At 39.9% G+C, this 17,487-nt stretch overlaps 1 protein-coding gene across 1 annotated transcript in view; it reads left to right on the top strand.

The window, feature by feature from the left end:
* Window positions 1–17,487, top strand: part of RMND5A (required for meiotic nuclear division 5 homolog A) — a 105,012-nt gene that overhangs the window by 25,868 nt on the left and 61,657 nt on the right. The window contains exon 2 of the mRNA XM_007954092.2: window positions 10,383–10,525. Coding sequence (XP_007952283.1) covers window positions 10,383–10,525 — 143 coding nt within the window. The remainder of the gene's footprint in view (window positions 1–10,382; window positions 10,526–17,487) is intronic.

Genomic DNA, 17,487 nt, shown 5'->3' on the forward strand with positions numbered 1-17,487 from the left:
TTGGTGGATTGTATTGTTTAGCTCTTCTGCATCTTTGTTGAGTTTCTTTCCAGTTGTTCTATCTTTCAAAGAAAGTGGTGTATTAAAGTCTCCTACTATGAGTGTGGAGTCATCTATTTGGCTTTTCAACTCTTTTAACGTCTGGAGCCCCTAAATCTTAAAGGGAGGAAGGAAGGAATATGCATTAGGTAAATTGTTCTCTCTGAAAAGGGCTTTTCCAGGGTACTCTTTGAGGTTTTTCCATTATACTTTTCTTGAGGTTCTGAGTACTCTGTAGAAATTGTTTTACTTGTTGTTCATAGGAGCCCTCGAGTCAGCTTCGACTCAGTCAGCTTCGACTCAGCAACTCTATGTAAACATAAAGAAACACTGCCTGGTCTTGTGCCAGTCTCACGATCCTTGTTACACCTGAGCTCATCATTGCAGCCACTGTGTCAATCCATCTTGTTGAGGGCCTTTCCCTTTTTCGTTGACCCTCCACTTTACAAAGCATGATAATCCTTCTCCAGGTAATGGCCATCTCATTTCCAAGGAGCATTCCGACTGCACTTCTTCCAGGACAGATTAGTTAGTTCTTTTGGCAGTCCATGGTACTTTCAGTATTCTAAGCCAACACCACAACTCAAAAGCATCAACTCTTCTTTGGTCTTCCTTGTTCACTGACTAGCTCTTACATGCATATGAGGCAATTGAAAATTCTGTGGCTTGGGTTAGGTGCACCTTAGTCTTCAGCGAGACATCTTCACTCTTCAGCACTTGAAAGAGTCTTTTGCAGCAGATTTTTCCAATGCAATATGTCGTCTGAGGTCTTGACTGCTGCTTCCATTGATGTTGATTGTGGAACCAAGTAATATGAAATCTTTGACAACTTCACTCTTTTCCCCATTTATTGTGATGCTACTTAGTGGTCTAGTTGTGAGGATTTTTTTTTTTTTAATTGAGGTGTAATCCATACTACAGACAGTAGCCTTTAATCTTCATCAGTAAGTGCTTCAAGTCATCCTCATTTTCAGCAAGCAAAGTTTTGCTGTCTGCATATCACAGATTGTTAGTGAGTCTTCCTCCAATCCTGATGCTACATTCTTCTTCTATAGTCCAGCTTCTCGGATTATTTGCTCAGCATACAGATTGAATAAGTATGGTGAAAGGATACAACCCTGACACACTCCCTTCCTGATTTTAAACCATGCCTTATCCCTTTGTTCTGTTCTAACAACAGCCTCCTGGTCCTCATAAGTACAATTAAGTGTTCTAGAATTACCATTTTTCTCAACATTTTCCATAATTTGTTATGATCCACACAATCTAATGCTTTTGCATAGTCAATAAAACATAAGTAAACATCTTCCTGGTATTCTTTGCTTTGAGCCAAGATCCATCTGATATCAGCAGTGGTACCCACCCCTCATTCCATGTCCTCTTCTGAATCCAGCTTGCATTTCTGGAAGTTCTCTGTCAGTATGATGCTGCAGCCATTTTTGAATTATCTTCAATAAGATTTTACTGTGATATTAATGATATTGTCCGATAATTTCCACATTCTATGGGATCAACTTTCTTTGGGATGGGTACATATATGGATCTCTTCCAGTCAGTTGGCCAGTTAGCTGTCTTCCAAATCTCTTGGCAAAGCTGAGTGAGTGCCTCCAGCATGGCATCTGTTTCTTGAGACATCTTAGTGGGATTCCCATCAATTCCCAGAGTCTTTGTTTTTTGCCAATTCCTTCAGTGCTGCTTCGACTTTCTTCCTTTAGTGCCATTGGTTCTTGATCATATGCTACCTCCTGAAACGGATAAACATAGACCAGTTCTTTTTGGTACAGTGATTCTGTATTCCTTCCATCTTCTTTTAATGTTTTCCTGCATCATTCCATATATTGCCCATAGAGTCTTTCAGTATTGCAACTCAAGGCTTAAATAGTTTCTTCAGTTCTTTCAGCTTGAGAAATGCTGAGCATGTTCTTCTCTTTTGGTTTTCTAACTCCCCAGGTCTTCACACATTTCATTATAATAATTGGCCTTGTCTTCTCGAGCTGCTCTTTGATGAAATCTTCTATTAAGCTCTTTTATCTTGTCATTTCTTCCATTTGCTTTAGCTATTCCCATTCAAGGGCAAGTTTCAGAGTCTCTTCTGACATCCACTTTGGTCTTTTATTCCTTTCCTGTCTTTTTTTATATGACCTTTTGCTTTCTTCAGGGAAGATGTTCTTGATGTCATCCCACAATTCCTCTGGTGTTTGGTCATTGGTGTTAAGTGCATCAAATCTGTTCTTTTGATGATCTCTAAATTCAGGAGGGACAAAATCAAGGACATATTTTGGCTCTCGTGGACTTGTTTTAGTTGTCTTCAACTTCAGCTTGAACTTGCAGGAGAGCAGTCGATGGACTGTTCCACAATCCGCTCCTGGCCTTGTTTTGGCTATAGATACTAAGCTTTTCCTTTGCCTCTTGCCACAGATGTAGTCAGTTTGATTCCTGTATACTCCATCTGGCAAGGTCCATGTGTAAAGCCACTATTTATGTTGTTGAGAAAAGGGTATTTGCAATGAATAAGTTGTTGGTCTTGCAAAATTCTGTCATGCCGTCTCCAGCATTATTTCTATCACCAGGGCCATATTTTCCAACTACTGGTGATTCTTTGTTTCCAACTTTTGCATTCCAGTCATCAGTGATAACACATCTTGATTGTATGTTCAGTCAGTTTCAGACTGCAGAAGTTGGTAAAAATCTTCAGCTTCCTCATCTTTGACTTTGGTGATAGGTGTGTACATTTGAATAATAGTAGTATTAACTGGTCTTTCTTGTGTTGTTGTTGTTATTTGCCATCGATTTGGACCTGAGTAATAGCGACCCTTCCTTGGATTTCATAGATGGGTTTGAACCGCCAGCCTTCTGGTTAGCAATCAAGTGCCTTAGGTGCTAACCTATCACCGACAACATTGTACTTCAGCATAGATCTTGGTACATTCTTTGTGATGATGAATGCCATACCATTCCTCTTCAATTTGTCATTCCCTGCATAGTAGATCACATGGTTGTCTGATTCAAAATGGCCCAAGCTAGAGCTCACTGATGCCTAGGATATTGATCTTTATGCATTCCATTTCATTTTTGACAACTTCCAATTTTCCTAGGTTCATACTTTGTACATCCCATGTTCTGATTATTAATGGATGTTTACAGCTGTTTCTGCTTAATTTGAGTCATGCCACATCAGCAAATGGAGCTGCTGGAAGTTTTAATTTATCCACATCATTAAGGTCAGCTGTACTCTGAGGAGTCAGCTCTTCCCCAGTTGTATCTTGAGTGCCCTCTGACCTGGGGAGCCCATCTTCTAGCACTCTATGGGACAGTGTTTCAGGGCTGTTCATCAGGTTTTCCAGTAATATATCAGACACTGTTTCACTGCTATTCATAAGGTTTTCTCTGGCTGATTCTTTGAGAAGTGGATAGCCTCTTCCTTTTTCCAGGTCTGTCTTATTCTGGAATTTGTGCTGAAACAGGTCTACCACAGGTAAGCCTGCTGGCATTTGAATACTGGTGGCATAGCTTCCAGCCTCACAGCAATATGCAAGCCACCACAGTACAACAAACTGACAGACAAATTTGTCTCCCTTAGCTGTTCTAAACTGCTGTCGGCTCGTTTCCTGGTCTCTTTCTTGTAGTATGCTGAAAACTGTCAATGTTAATTAGTTTGACTATATGCTTCTAGTGTCTATCATTTTAAATAACTCAAAACCAAACAGTAAAGGAACTCATAGATAGTAAAGGAAGAAGAGGAGGAGGTAAGAGCAGCATCAAACTCCAGATATGTAAGTTGCTAAGGTTTAAAAATTGTTGTATTTCCTAGTTGGAGCCTGACATTTCAGTTGGTAAATTCAAAATGAGTTGTCTTCTAGAATGACTTCCATTTTCATTCTTCAATCTTTTGTCTTCTGAGATATAATTTACATACCATAAAAGTAATTAAGACTCATTAACAACCTGTATATGCACATGAACACAGCTTTGCTTGCTGAGAGTGAAGAGAATTTGAAGAACTTACTGATGAAGATCAAAGACTGCAGTCTGCAGTGTGAATTACACCTCAAGATAAAGAAAAGAACAATTTACTTGGATCCACAATCAACGCCCATGGAAGCAGCAGTCAAGGAATCAGACATCATGTTACATTGGGCAAATCTGCAAGAAACCTCTTTTAAAGTGTTATGAAGCAAGGATGCCTCTTTGAAGACAGGTGTGCCTGAACTGAGTCATGGTATTTTCAGTAGCCTTATGTACATGTGAAAGCTGGACAGTGAATAAGGAAGACCACAGAAGAATTCATATATTTGAATTGTTCTGGTGACGAATACTGAAAATACCATGGACTGCCAGAAGAATAAAAGTACAGCCAGAATGCTTGGTATATGTGGTATTTTGTGTCTGGCTTACTTTAACACAATATTTTCAAGGTTCATCCATGTTGTGGCATGTGTCAGGACTTCATTTCTTTTTATGGTTGAATATTATTACATTGTATCAGTATAACACAGTTTGTTTCTACTTTTTGGCCACTTTGAGTAATGCTACTATGTTAGGCTGGGTTCTCTAGAGAAGCACAACCAGTAAAGCTTATGTATATATAGAGAGAGGGAGAGAGAGAGAGAAAGAGAGAAATTTGTCTTAGGAAAATGGCTCACATACTTACAGAAGTTGCCAAGTCCCAAGTTCTTGGATCAACTGTCAAGCTGGAGTCTTTTCTTAACTCACGCAGCTGCAGGGGCTGTCTAGCTCAAAGTTGGCAGGCAGTGTACTGGCTGTTGACTACAACGAATGACGAATCCAAGATCTCCAGGCTGAATGGTGGATTGTTCACTCACAGACAGTTGTAGGCAGCACAACAGGATCCCGATCCACAGAAGAGTGTCTCTTTTTCACAGGATGTCCATAAATATATTGGAAGCAGGCCACATCCCTAGGGAAACTCCCTTTGAGTGGATTGTCTGCTCAAAACATATACATCCAATCTCATCATGGAAATAACCTACATCACAACTGCTTAAACGACTCAGAATTGTGGTACAGCCAAGTTGACACACAACTCTTATCACAGCTACCATCAATATTTGTGCACATATTTTCATTTCTCTTGGATATACACCCAAGAATGGAATTGCTGGTAATTGTGTAATTAGTTTTTAGATAAACTGTCAAACTGTTTCCATAGAGGCTGCACCATTTTACATTTTTATCAGAAATATATGTAGGTTACAATTTCTCCACATCCTTGCCAACACTTATTATTGTCTGTATTTTTTATTCTAGCCATCCTAGTGGGTATGCAGTGGTATCTCGTTGTAAGTTTGATTTACATTTCCCGAATGACTAATGATGTTAAGCATTTTTATGTTATTGGCCAAGTTGATATACTCTTTTTCCATTCTAAAATTGGATTATTTGTCTTTTTATTGTTGAGTTGGAGGATTATATGTGTGTATGTGTATTTATGTATTCTGAATACTAGATCTTTATCAGATAGATGTTTTGTAAATACTTTATCCCTTTCTATGGGTGTGTTTTAGTTTTCTTGATAGTATTATCTGGAGCACAAAAGTTTTTAATTTTGAGGTCCACTTTAACTATTTTTTCTTTGCTTGATTGTGCTTTTGGTGTCATATGTAGGAAACCATTGCCTAATTCAAGGTCACAAGGCCTTACCCTTGTTTTTTTCTAAGAGTTTTACAGTTTCAGCTCTCACATTAAGTCTGTTCCATTTTGAGTTAATTTTGTATATGGTGGGTGTCTTAATTATCTAGCACTACTATAACAGAAATAACCACAAATGGTTAGCTTTAACAAACACATTTATTTTCTCACAGGCAGCTAGAAGTCCAAATTCAGAGTGCCACCTCTAAGGGCTGGTTCTCCCTCTTTTGGCTGTGGATGAAGGTTCTTAACTCTTCAATTTCTGTTGCTCGGCATTAGGGTTAAGGTAAAGAAAGACTGAAAATGGTCAGAATAGAACTGCTCAAGCAGTTAGACTCTTTTGGCCTGAAATTCATGTAGAGTACCTTTTAGACAGCTTTTGAAATTTTCCTAATGTACTAGGTTTTCCCTTAGCCTATATTATGTTATTTGACTTTGGAAGCATCAACTATGTATTTTGTGCAGTTGTACTTGGAGATAAGGACAGTTTCTATTTTGGCCACCCCAGACTGGATTGTCATCTTATGGGGTTACTACCTTCCATTCAGCTTTTTCCTTCTCTCAGTGGTTTTCATTGAACCAAAAAAACACGAACCCATTGCCATAGTGACCCTGTAGGACAGAGTTGAACTGCCCTGTAGGGTTTCCAAGGCTGTAAATCTTTACATAACAGACTGCTACATCTTTCTCCTGCAGAGAGGCTCCTGTGTTCAAACTGCCAGCCTTTTGTTTAGCAGCCAGATGCCTTAACCACTGCAACACCAAGAGCTCCTCAGTTCATTGAACCTGACTTACTGTATTCCTTCAGAGTTCCTGTAACCTCTAGGATTTCTTTTCTTGAAGCGATCAAAACCATTCTTGTCATGGTCACTGATAACTTCCCTGTTATAAATCTAGGCTTCAGTTCTCAGTACACATGTTACTTGGCACAGCAGTTCATTTAACTCAGTAGATTAATCTCTCTTCATTGACATATTTTCTCCACTTGGCTTTTCCAACACCACACTTTTTTGGTTTTTCTCCTACATCATAGTTAGTGCTTCAGTAGTCTTGTCAGTTTCCTCTTCCAGTTCTGCTTTAGTTCAACTTCATGAACTGCTTTTGCCACTTTTTTTTTTTTTAATTTTATTTTGATTTGGGTGAAGATTTACAGAGTAAATTCACTTTTCATACAGCAGTTCACATATACTTTGTCTCATGTCATTGACCAAAATTTACAATGCAACAACTCCCCTCCCACTTCCTCCCCATAGTTACCTCTTCCCAGTGTCCATCCCTCCATACTCTTCTGCGCCCTGAGCTGTCTCCCTGTGCATAAGCAGCCCTTCCTTCTCCCATGATTGTTCTCTCCAGGGTGTGTGTCTACTTGAGGTAAATGTTTAACTCACTTTTTTGCCACTTCTTGATGCATGCACTGACACATTTAGTGATTCATTTAGTCTCATGGCTTTAAGTATTATCTGTATGCAAATAATCACAAATTTTTATCTCCATCCCTGAACTTGCTCTTGAACTCTAGATTTTTATATATCCAGCTGACTCTTTTTATATCCGCTGGGGCATCTGTCTTAGTTACCTAGTCCTACTATAACACAAATACCACAGGTAGTTGACTTTAAGATCAGAAATTTATCTTCTCAAAGTTTTGGAGGCTAAAAGCCTGACTCACGGTCTTGGTCATGTTGATTTCTTCCTTTGTGGTAGCTCCAGGTGTTCCTTGGTTTCTTGGTGATCTTCATGTAGCGTCTGTCTTCCAAGTGTATATTTATAATTATATTTCTATTTCTATGCTGCTCTTTAAGGAGCCTTGGCGTCTCAGTGGTTAAGTGCTTGGCTGCTAACTGAAAGGTCAGTGGTTGAAACCCATCAGCCACTGTAGGAGAAAGATGTGACAGTCAGCTTTTATAAAGATTACAGCCTTGTAAATCCCATGGGATAGTTCTACTCTGTCTGTAGGGTTGCTGTGAGTTGGAATCGACTTGATAACACACAACATGTTACCTTTTATATCATTCAGAAGTGACTAGGCTTAAGGTCCACCTACATTGGCATGATGATTAAGGAGCCCTGGTAGCGCAGTAGTTAAGTGTTCGGCTACTACTTGAAAGGTCATAGGTTTGAATCCACTAGTTGTTCTGCAGGAGAAAGATGTGTTGGTCTGCTCCCATAAAGAAACCCTGTGGGGCAGTTCTGCTCTGTCCTTTGGGTTACTGTGAGTTGCAACAACTACACCTAACAATGGAAGGTCATTACATTACATTCACAGTTGAAGGGATTAGTATTCCAGCACATATTTTAGGGGACACAATTCATTCCATTAGACTGTTAAACTTTGCAAATTTAACAAGCACAAACTGAACTGTTTATCTTTCTCTACCCCCTCATCTCTGCTCAGCGTTTAATATTTTTCACCTTTATTGAAGAGAACTTCATCTTTATGTTGATTCAGGCCAAAAACCTTTGAGTCGTCTGTGACTGTCTTTTCTCTTCCTCTGTTGACTCTAACCTTGAGAATATGGCCAGAATCCAACCATTTCTCACCACATTCACAGCCACTACCCTGGGCTGATCCACTATCATCTCATCTGGATTGCTGCCACAGCCTCCTAACTTATCTTCTTGCTTCTGTCCTTATATTCCGATCATCAATGAGAGTGCCCATATTAAAACGTAACATCAGTTCATGTCTCCTTTCTGCTCAGAGCATTGTAGAGCATTACATTTCATTCAGAGTAAAAGCCAAAATTCCTGCAATGCTTAAAAGGCTATCCAACACTGGGACCCCCCATTATCTCTTGGGCCTCCTTTCCTGTTTTGTTTGCCAGAAATCCACTCTGATCGTTTTGGCCTCTTCATTATTACTTGAATATTCTAGTTATATTTCTGCAATAAGACTGTTGTCCCTTCTTCTTCATATGCTTTTCTGGGTGATTCTGATGGAAATTAAGAACTACTATGTAATATTGGATAGGATTTCAGAAACCAGGCCTGTTGCTTACAGGTGGGGGATATGTAGATATGAGGTAGTTGACAAACATCATGGCTGGATTTGTTTTCTCTGTATCTTTTCCCCCCCTCCCTTTTCCTGGTGGGGGAACAAGGTTGGTAGAGGGAGGTGGCATTGTTAACTGCTATTCGGTCAGCTCCCAACTTACAGTGACTCTGTGTATGATGGAATGAAATGCTACCCGGTCTTGTGCCATCTGCATGATCATTTGTGGATTGTGGATCAGAAAATTGTGATCCGTAGGGTTTTTACTGGCTGAGTTTTGGAACTTGATTTCTAGGTTTTTCTTCCTAGTCTGCTTTGGTCTAGATGCTACACTGAAAACTGTTCAGCATCCTAGCAACACACAAGCCTCCACTGACAGACAGGTGGGGGCTCTGCATGGGGTACATTGGCTGGAGTCTCCCTCATGGAAGGCAAGCTTTCTGTCACTGAACCACCACTGGGCACAGGGAAGGAGGTTCATATAAACTGATGTAAACTCTAGTAACTTAGATTGTAGTCCCCAAGAGCACCTCAAGTTTAAGTGATTTGCTAAGAAGACTCACAGGATTCAGCATATATAGTCATACTTAGTGTGTTGTTGTTGTTGTTTGCCATCGAGTTGGACCCGACTCCCAGCGACCCCTCCTTTGGTTTCGAAGCAGTATCACTACGGAAGTAGATTGCCCCATCTTCCTTCCGAGGAGTGGCTGGTGGGTTTGAACCGCCAGCCTTCTGGTTAGCAGTCAAGTGCCTTAGGCACTATGCTACCAGAGTTCCTCATACTTAGTATAGTCATACTCAAAGCACAATTGACACAGGGAAGACAGAAAGATGCGTGGGGTAAAGTCCAGAGGAGACATGAAGTACAAGTTTCCAAGTCTTTTCTCCGTGGAGTCATACAGGATGCGCTTAATTCCTCCAGTATCAAATTGTGACAACAAACATGAAGTGTTGTCTATCAGAGAAGCTCATTAGAGATACAGTGCCCAAGGTTTTTATTGGGGCCTGGTCATGTGGACACCCTCAGCCTAGCATATACCAGAATTACAGATTCCCATGAAGAAAGTATGTGTTCAAGTATAAGCCATATTATATACACAATCTAGGTACAGTGAACCACCCTTACAGTTAGGGTGGTGAGAGCGCTCCCAAAATCCAAGTTCCTAGGTGCCAGAGAAGGATAAATCTTATAACCATCTCTCTTTAAGGATAGCAGTCACTTGCTATGCTAGCTCTTTTCTGCACATCATGGTATCCAAAGAGGTTTTAGGTTTTGCTTTTTCTTCTATTTCTTTTTTATATGAAATACAAAGCATTAAGACTAAATCATCTCTTGTAGAAATTTAGTAACAACCCAAAATGTTTTGGGAATGCCTTGAACAGCTTACTTTAACTGGGTTGAATAAGTGAATTTATTCAGTTAGAAGTTGTCTGAAAAATTCTTGGCAGTATTATTCACAGCCTGTGCTGATTTTAATAGTTATAACAACCATTTACTTCCTAGTAAGATTTTCTTATTTCTAAAAGTAAAAAAATAAGATATCTTTTTCAGTACTCATTTGAAAAACATTATCTATGAGTATGACCATCTGCTTCAAATCAGATACTGATTTTTTTTCCTCCAAATGTACCAAAGGGTACATTTAAAACTTGTCATCTTTGTGTTTGCTTTTGTGAGTAATTGATCTTTCTTTTTTTATAGGCCAAGATGCAGAATTATCAGGGACACTTTCACTTGTTTTGACACAGTGCTGTAAAAGAATAAAGGATACTGTTCAAAAATTGGCTTCGGACCACAAAGACATTCACAGCAGTGTTTCTCGGGTTGGAAAAGCCATTGATAAGGTATGTTATTGAAGGAAATGTTTTGTATTTTTTAAGCATCATCCTTCATCAGATGTCATTACTTTGGTAACATTAGCTTTTCCACATTATTTTATGATATTCCTTTCACCTTTGCTTTGGATAACTTTTTTCAGGTCTGGTTTTACTATTCTTACTAAAGTTCCTGTTGCTATTTAACAAACCAACAAAAATCTCTTTATAGCTTTGCTATTTATTCATCTTCTTATATAACTCAAGCTACTAGGGTCGTGATGAATAAATTCTCAAAGGAATTTAACCCCCTATGTGTGAGTTAGGAGCTCTGGTAGCATAGTGCCTAAGGCACTTGACTGCTCACCAGAAGGCTGGCGGTTCAAACCCACCAGCCACTCCTCGGAAGGAAGGTTGGGCAATCCTACTTCCGTAGTGATACTGCCTCGGAAACCCAAGGAGGGGTCGCTATGAGTCGGGGCCGACTCGACGGCAAACAACAACAAATGTGTGAGTTTACAGAAATAGCTTTTTATACTTCCTGAGTAATTCCCTGGCTGTGACTTTCTCTCTCATATGAGATGTTAGGATAACACCCCTGCATCTTTCTCCTCTGCATCATCCTAACCCTTGTTGTCTTCCTGTGGGCATTTTATTTTAGTTGCTTTTCTCCAGGGTTGTTTTCTGTGTGAGTAGATTGCTAGCCAACAAATGTAGTTATATTTGTTGAGTGATTTTTCTTGTGACATCTCTTGAATAAGCAGTCTGACTTAGTGGTTAATTTACAAGCAGTTATTATTTTTAGGACTGGCCAATTTTACCCTTAGAGTTCATGCTTCTGTAGGGCCTAAAGGAGGTAGCCCAAGATTACAGTGTGATACTTGTGACTACTTCAGCCGTTGTGGAGACTTGAATGGGCTATGGGCATTTCTGTTCACACATTATAAACTTCTAGGAGTGTAAGAGGAATGTTTGGGGAGAGCTCTTTGTAGCAGAATCATCTCCTAACCAGTCCTGTGAGTTGCTTGTTCTGTATGCACAAGAATGATGGCTGTAACTAGAGGATCATGGAATCCAGAGAGTGGCTCTTTATATCTCATCAGTAGGCCCAACTGTTAGATGTTACCCTATAGAGCAGTAGCATTGAGAGGCTTGAGGATTTCAGGCTGCCTAAGTCAAAACTAAGGAGCCCTGTGGCATAGTGGTTAAGAGCTTGGCTGCTAACTGAAAGGTTGGCATTCAAACCCACCAGCTACTCCTCAGGAGAAAGATGGTGGCAGGCTGATTATCAGCCTTGGAAATTCTGTGGGACAGTTCTACCCTGTCCTATAGGGTGCTATGAGTTGGATTCAACTTGATGGCGACAGGGTTTTTTGGTAAATCAGAAGTATGTGCTTCTAAGGAGATAGCATTCATTGGTAGGTGGTATATGATAGAACTGTGAGTAGCAGAGGCCCTGGGGACTATTTTGGTTGCTGTGGCTTACAGAAATGTTAGTAGACTTTCATAGAGTTCTTACCATACCCAGGGAACTCTGGTGGCTTAGTGCCTGAGGCATTTGACTGCTAACCAGAAGGCTGGCAGTTCAGACCTACCAGCCAATCCTTGGAAGGAAGATTGGGCAATCTACTTCTATAGAGATACCACCTCAGAAACCCAAGGGAGAGGTCTCTGTGAGGCAAATCGACTTGACAGCAGTGAGTTTGGTTTTGATTTACCACACGTATAGTGATAAGGGTGTTAATTTGGCAGAAGAGGCCAGGGAAACGGTGTTGGCCGCAGCAGGGTTCTAGCCACATAGTTGAATCAGTGATGACAGTTGCCAGTAAAGGCTGGGGAGGCAGTGAGTATTCTCTGAAGTCATGTTGAGATTGTGAAGACTTGTTCGGTAACTCCAGGATGGTGAACACAGCCTTGTAGGTGGTGTTGGTATCAGACCTTTTTAGGGCTATGGCATTGGGAGCCTTCAGTTGGTATCTGGAGTGGTTGTTGGTGTATACTAGCTTAAAGATTACAGGAATGGTGGTGTGGGGCACTTTAGTGGTGGTCTTAAATCATTTTTAGATGTAAGTGTTTTTTAGTGTGAAGTAACTATTGACAATGTTTAGGAAGCTTCAGATTTTGTTGGCTAACAGTGACCAAGACATCTTGGTGGTTCTGATGGTTCAAGGAGAACCCCAGGAGGTTTCTGAGGATATTTCCTTGACCACTAGGCTGCATGTAATTATAGAAGAACATCAGCATCTGGAGAGTGGGACCAGAAGGTATCATACAGTGAGAACTGTTGCTACCAAGGCAGCCAATGGAAGAAAGTACCTGGGAAGAGATTCTTAACTATCTTACTTCAAGTGTATTGACTAATGGCCACTCAAATCTAGCAGTTGGGCAAACAATTCACTAATTTTGTATTCTGCCACTGGAAGAGTGCCATATTTCCTAGCATTGTCTTATTGTTTTGTCATGATTATTATCAGAACCCTCTTTTGCTCTCAGAAGTATTCAGGATTATCCTCTTTAGCTATTGGTGACTTGTTGCACATGACTTCCTTCTGATCCAGTAGGTCTTTACAGATATTCATAAGGTTTATCAAATATTTTGGTTAATCTCTGAGGCCAACCATGTAGATATATTTGACGTCATAAGTGGAAGTATTTATTTGAGAGTGGATACCAGCGGAGCACATTTAAAGTGAATGATCCCCTACTTTCTATCTTTTTTGTTTTTGATTGGGGGTGTGTTTGAGAGTGAACATTCTAATTTACTCATTATTTTTTTGAGGACAACTTTTCGTGTACTGGGGAATTATATGGGCTTTTTCAAGTAATTTTCTTTCTAAATACTTCTTGCTGTTGTGAAAGTAGCTGCTAGATTACCTGGATTTTTCCCTTCTCTCCTGAATTCCGAATTCTTCTGATCCATAACGTGAAGCTACATAGTTTATTTGATAATGAAAAGTGTTTGTTGAATTGTGGTCCAGGGTCACAGAGGATAGCCTGGGTCATTTAATAACCCAGTTTTGTATGTCTTTCAGAGGAGCTCTGGTGGTGTAGCGTCTAAGGCATTTCACTGCTAACCAGTGTCAGTTCAAACCCAGTAACCACTCCGTGGAAGGAAGATGGGGCATTCTACTTCTGTAAAGATTTACTGCCCTGGCAACCCAATGGGGATTGCTGTGACTTGTAATCAGCTTGATGGCAGTGGATTTGGTTTAGTTTGGTTTATGACTTTCATTGTACTTTCCCCCAAAGTAAGACACACATTTTTTGGTGACTGATTTATTTGCCTCAGCTGTAAATAAAGCTGTTTACTCACCAGAGCTACCTAGACATTGTGAATGGGTTTTTCACGTGAGGAATTCTTGTAGACTATGGTCATAAAAGATTCCATTGACTTGAGAATTCATCTCTTTTAGTTTGAACCTGGTAAATTTGTATAAGCTTCTGGTGCAGCCTGCTGTAAATACTGGGCCATGCTCATAGAAATTGGTGATGAACAAATAGGATGAAGCTGAAGTCATTGTGGCACAGGGCTTTTAAATACCACAACAAACAGAATTAAGTAATAAACTGGAATGCCATCTAGCAGCTTCTGAGCATCATATTATAGACACATGGTCCCACCCACACGAGAGGGAAACAAAGAAAACAGGTGGCTCCTTTGTGAGCAAGCTGGTTTTGGGTGAGGAACTTAAATAAATTTTTGATATGTTAAGTTGTGACTTTTTTCCCCTTTAATAGTTCAATGCTTCTTGTAGTTTAAAATTCTCTTTCCATTGCTTCTCTGAGAATTTAAGTAGAAAAGAAGTTTGTGTTGTTAGCTGAGGCGTTTTCTGCCTTTTAAGTATTATAAAAGGGACTTAAAAAGTTGTTGATTTCTGCTTTAATACATTGACTATTTTCAAATGCTCACTGTAAGATCACTGTTGAAAATAATGTCAGCCCTTAGGTTCCTCAACAAATATATTTTTAGTAAACATAAATACTGGGTTATTTTAAATTTCCTTTTTTTTTTTTTTTAAGAAAATCTAGAATTCTGTCTTGTTTAGGGCATTTTATTCGATGACTTGTGTGTTTACTACCTAAGTAAGAAAAGTCAATAGAAATGATTATTGCTTGAAAATTCTCTCTCTCTCTGTGTGTGTGTGTGTGTGTGTGTGTGTGTAAGAGAGAGAGAGAGACAATAAATACCTGAAATCTGCTGTGGGATAGATAAAAGCTAAAAACAGTACATTATCTTTAGAAAATTACACTTTGATCATCTAAGAATGCTTTTTGTACATGTCAAATAGCTGGGAAAATTCTAAGGCAGTATATAAGTTTATATGGGATGGACACTGCTTATTCCAAAGTAAAATTAAAGGCAGACCCACTGCCATCGAGTCATTCTAAGACCCTATAGGACAGAGTAGAACTACCCCATAGGGTTTCCAAGGTTGTAAATCTTTATGGAAACAGAGTGGCTTATCTTTTTCCTGTGGAGCAGCTGGTGGATTTGAACTGCTGACTTATCGGACAGAGTAGAACTGCCCCATGGGATTTCCAAGACTGCAAATCTTAAGTGCTATCAGCTAATCTAGGTTTATGCGGTACAGTGTAGTAAATTACCTGGTGTGGCTTTTCTAGCCATAAGTCTTTGTAAACTCCGTGGTGGAATTTGCTGTGAGAAACTGAGTAGCTCCTGATTTTTAAAATTATCCACCTGGTGTATTTCTGTTGGGAACAGCACAAAGTAATTTTCTGGGAAGTTCACTCTCAGTTATATAGAATTCTGATGTTGGGATTGGTTGGTTCAGCCTCAAAAGGAGCCCTCCTAGAGGCAGAAGGAGCCTCTCTGACCGCTGGCTGAGAAAGACACGCTGCTGAGAGAAACGCGTGGATGCGAGACACCGAGAGACACACATTGCTGAGAGAGAGATGCTGAGAGACATGCACTGCTGGGAGAGAGACTGAGAGAGACTGTTGGCTGAGAGAGACTGTGCATTTCTCCTGAACTTGAATTGTAGTCTGGGGCTTCCCTAATAAATGCCATAATCTGTGAGTTCTGTGTGGCCACTGTAGTGAATTATCGAACCCAGCAGAGTGGTGGTGGGTGCTGTGAGAGGAAAGTTTGGTGTCAGGGCTGGAGCGAGGCAGCAGACCTGGCCTCACAGGAATAGGCCTTGGGCTGCTGATGGTGGTTCTGTCTTCCTCTTGTGGGGTTAGAGGAAGTCAGAAGATGCGGCCTCCTTGCCTCTTTGGCATGGGGTTTGTATGCTAATTTTGGCTTGGAAAAATAGGTAAGATTTAGAGCAGCAGAGCAGTAAGTGTGATTCACTCTTGGAGTGGTAAAGGGGGCAGAACGATTGAGAATAATTTTTGACTCACGTTAGAGCTTCAGGGACTGACTTGATTAGATAGAGTGGCTGTCCCTGTCAGGCATAGGGAAAGACATGGGGAAAGATCAGATTTAGGGAGGCAAATGATGGAAGAACTAAAGGATCTGCATTTGATTCAGCCAGGAGAATGGGGAATAGGGGAGTGAATGATGAAAGCAGCTGAGGATTTTCTTGACCTCATTAAATAAGATGAAATTAAACTAAGGAGAAATCATGAGTAGGAACATAATAGTTATCACTTACTGAATATTGACTGTGTCCTAGATACTGAGCTCAGTGTTTTACACATTTATTTCTCATGATGTAGGTTCATTAATATCATCCCCGATTTACTCAGGAAACTAAGACTCACAGAGATTAAGTAATAATACCCAAGGTATATTGGAAATGGTGGACCAAGGCTTGGAACAAGATCTCACTTAGGAGTCTGTATTCTTAAGTAATACTATACTAGGAGATAAGTTCCCAAAACTTATTGCCATTGAGTCGGTTTTGACTCATAGTGACCCCCACTGCATTTCTCAAGCTGTAAATCTTTAAAGAAGCAGACTGCCTCTTCTGTGGAGCAGCTGATGGGTTTGAACCACCAGTCTTTGGTTAGCAGCCAAATGCTTTAATCCCTATACCACCAGAGCTCTTTGGTGATCAGTTAACTGGTAATATTTAAGAGGAAAAATAGTGGTTAAAAAAATTTTTTTTTAAACCAAAATGCCTAAACTGATCTGCCACTAGATGGAGCATCTATATGGAGGAGGTAGAATGTAGATGGAATGGAATAATGCTGTGAAAAATGAGATATAAAATATTTTAAGATAGTTCTGGATGAGCTCTGGTGGCATATTGCCTAAGACATTTGACTGCTAGCAAGAAGGTTGGTGGTTCAGACCTACCAGCCACTCTGTGGAAGGAAGACAGGGCAATCTATTTCTGTAAAAATTTACCACCTTGGAAACCCAACAGGATCGCTGTGAGTTGGCATCAACTTGATGGCAGTGAGTTCTTTTGGTGGATGAGCATTCTGGAACTGTTTCATACATAGGGTGGTGTTGCTATTACTTGGCATCAAGTTGATTCTAACTCAGTACAAACCCGTGTGTGCAGAGTAGAACCACTCCATAGGGATATCAAGGCTATGACCTTCCCTATCTTCTGAGGGACTTCTGGTTGGGTTTGAAATGCTAACTTTTTGGCTAGTAGTCAAGCCCTTAGCCATTTATACCACCCAGGGATTGCTTTTATGTAAGTATGACTATGAGTTATAAGAGGAAAAGATACCAGAGGTAGATAAAGTCTTGCATTTAGCCTTAAAGAATAAGCAGAGTGGGTGAAGTTAGATATAGACAACCTTTAAAATTCTATTATTATGTAATGAGTAAATCCTTATGCAGTAGAGGAAAGTGTTAAGGAAGTAAAAAGGGAAATGAAAAAGACTAGAAAGTTGACTAAGAATGAGCTAAATTGAGTTTGGAAATAGTTTAGTTGAACCTATTTTAGATGGAATTTTTAGAACTAGTGAAAAGGAATAGTTGACAAAGTCGTAAAACAAATAGTGATAAAAAGCCAAAAATATGTTCTCTACGAATAAATTAGTATTTATCAAACTAACTCTTGTTTTAT

The sequence above is a fragment of the Orycteropus afer genome, unplaced genomic scaffold (genome assembly GCF_000298275.1).
Source record: "Orycteropus afer afer isolate SDZICR_OR568_19922 unplaced genomic scaffold, OryAfe1.0 scaffold00431, whole genome shotgun sequence".
Classification (NCBI taxonomy): Eukaryota; Metazoa; Chordata; class Mammalia; order Tubulidentata; family Orycteropodidae; genus Orycteropus; species Orycteropus afer.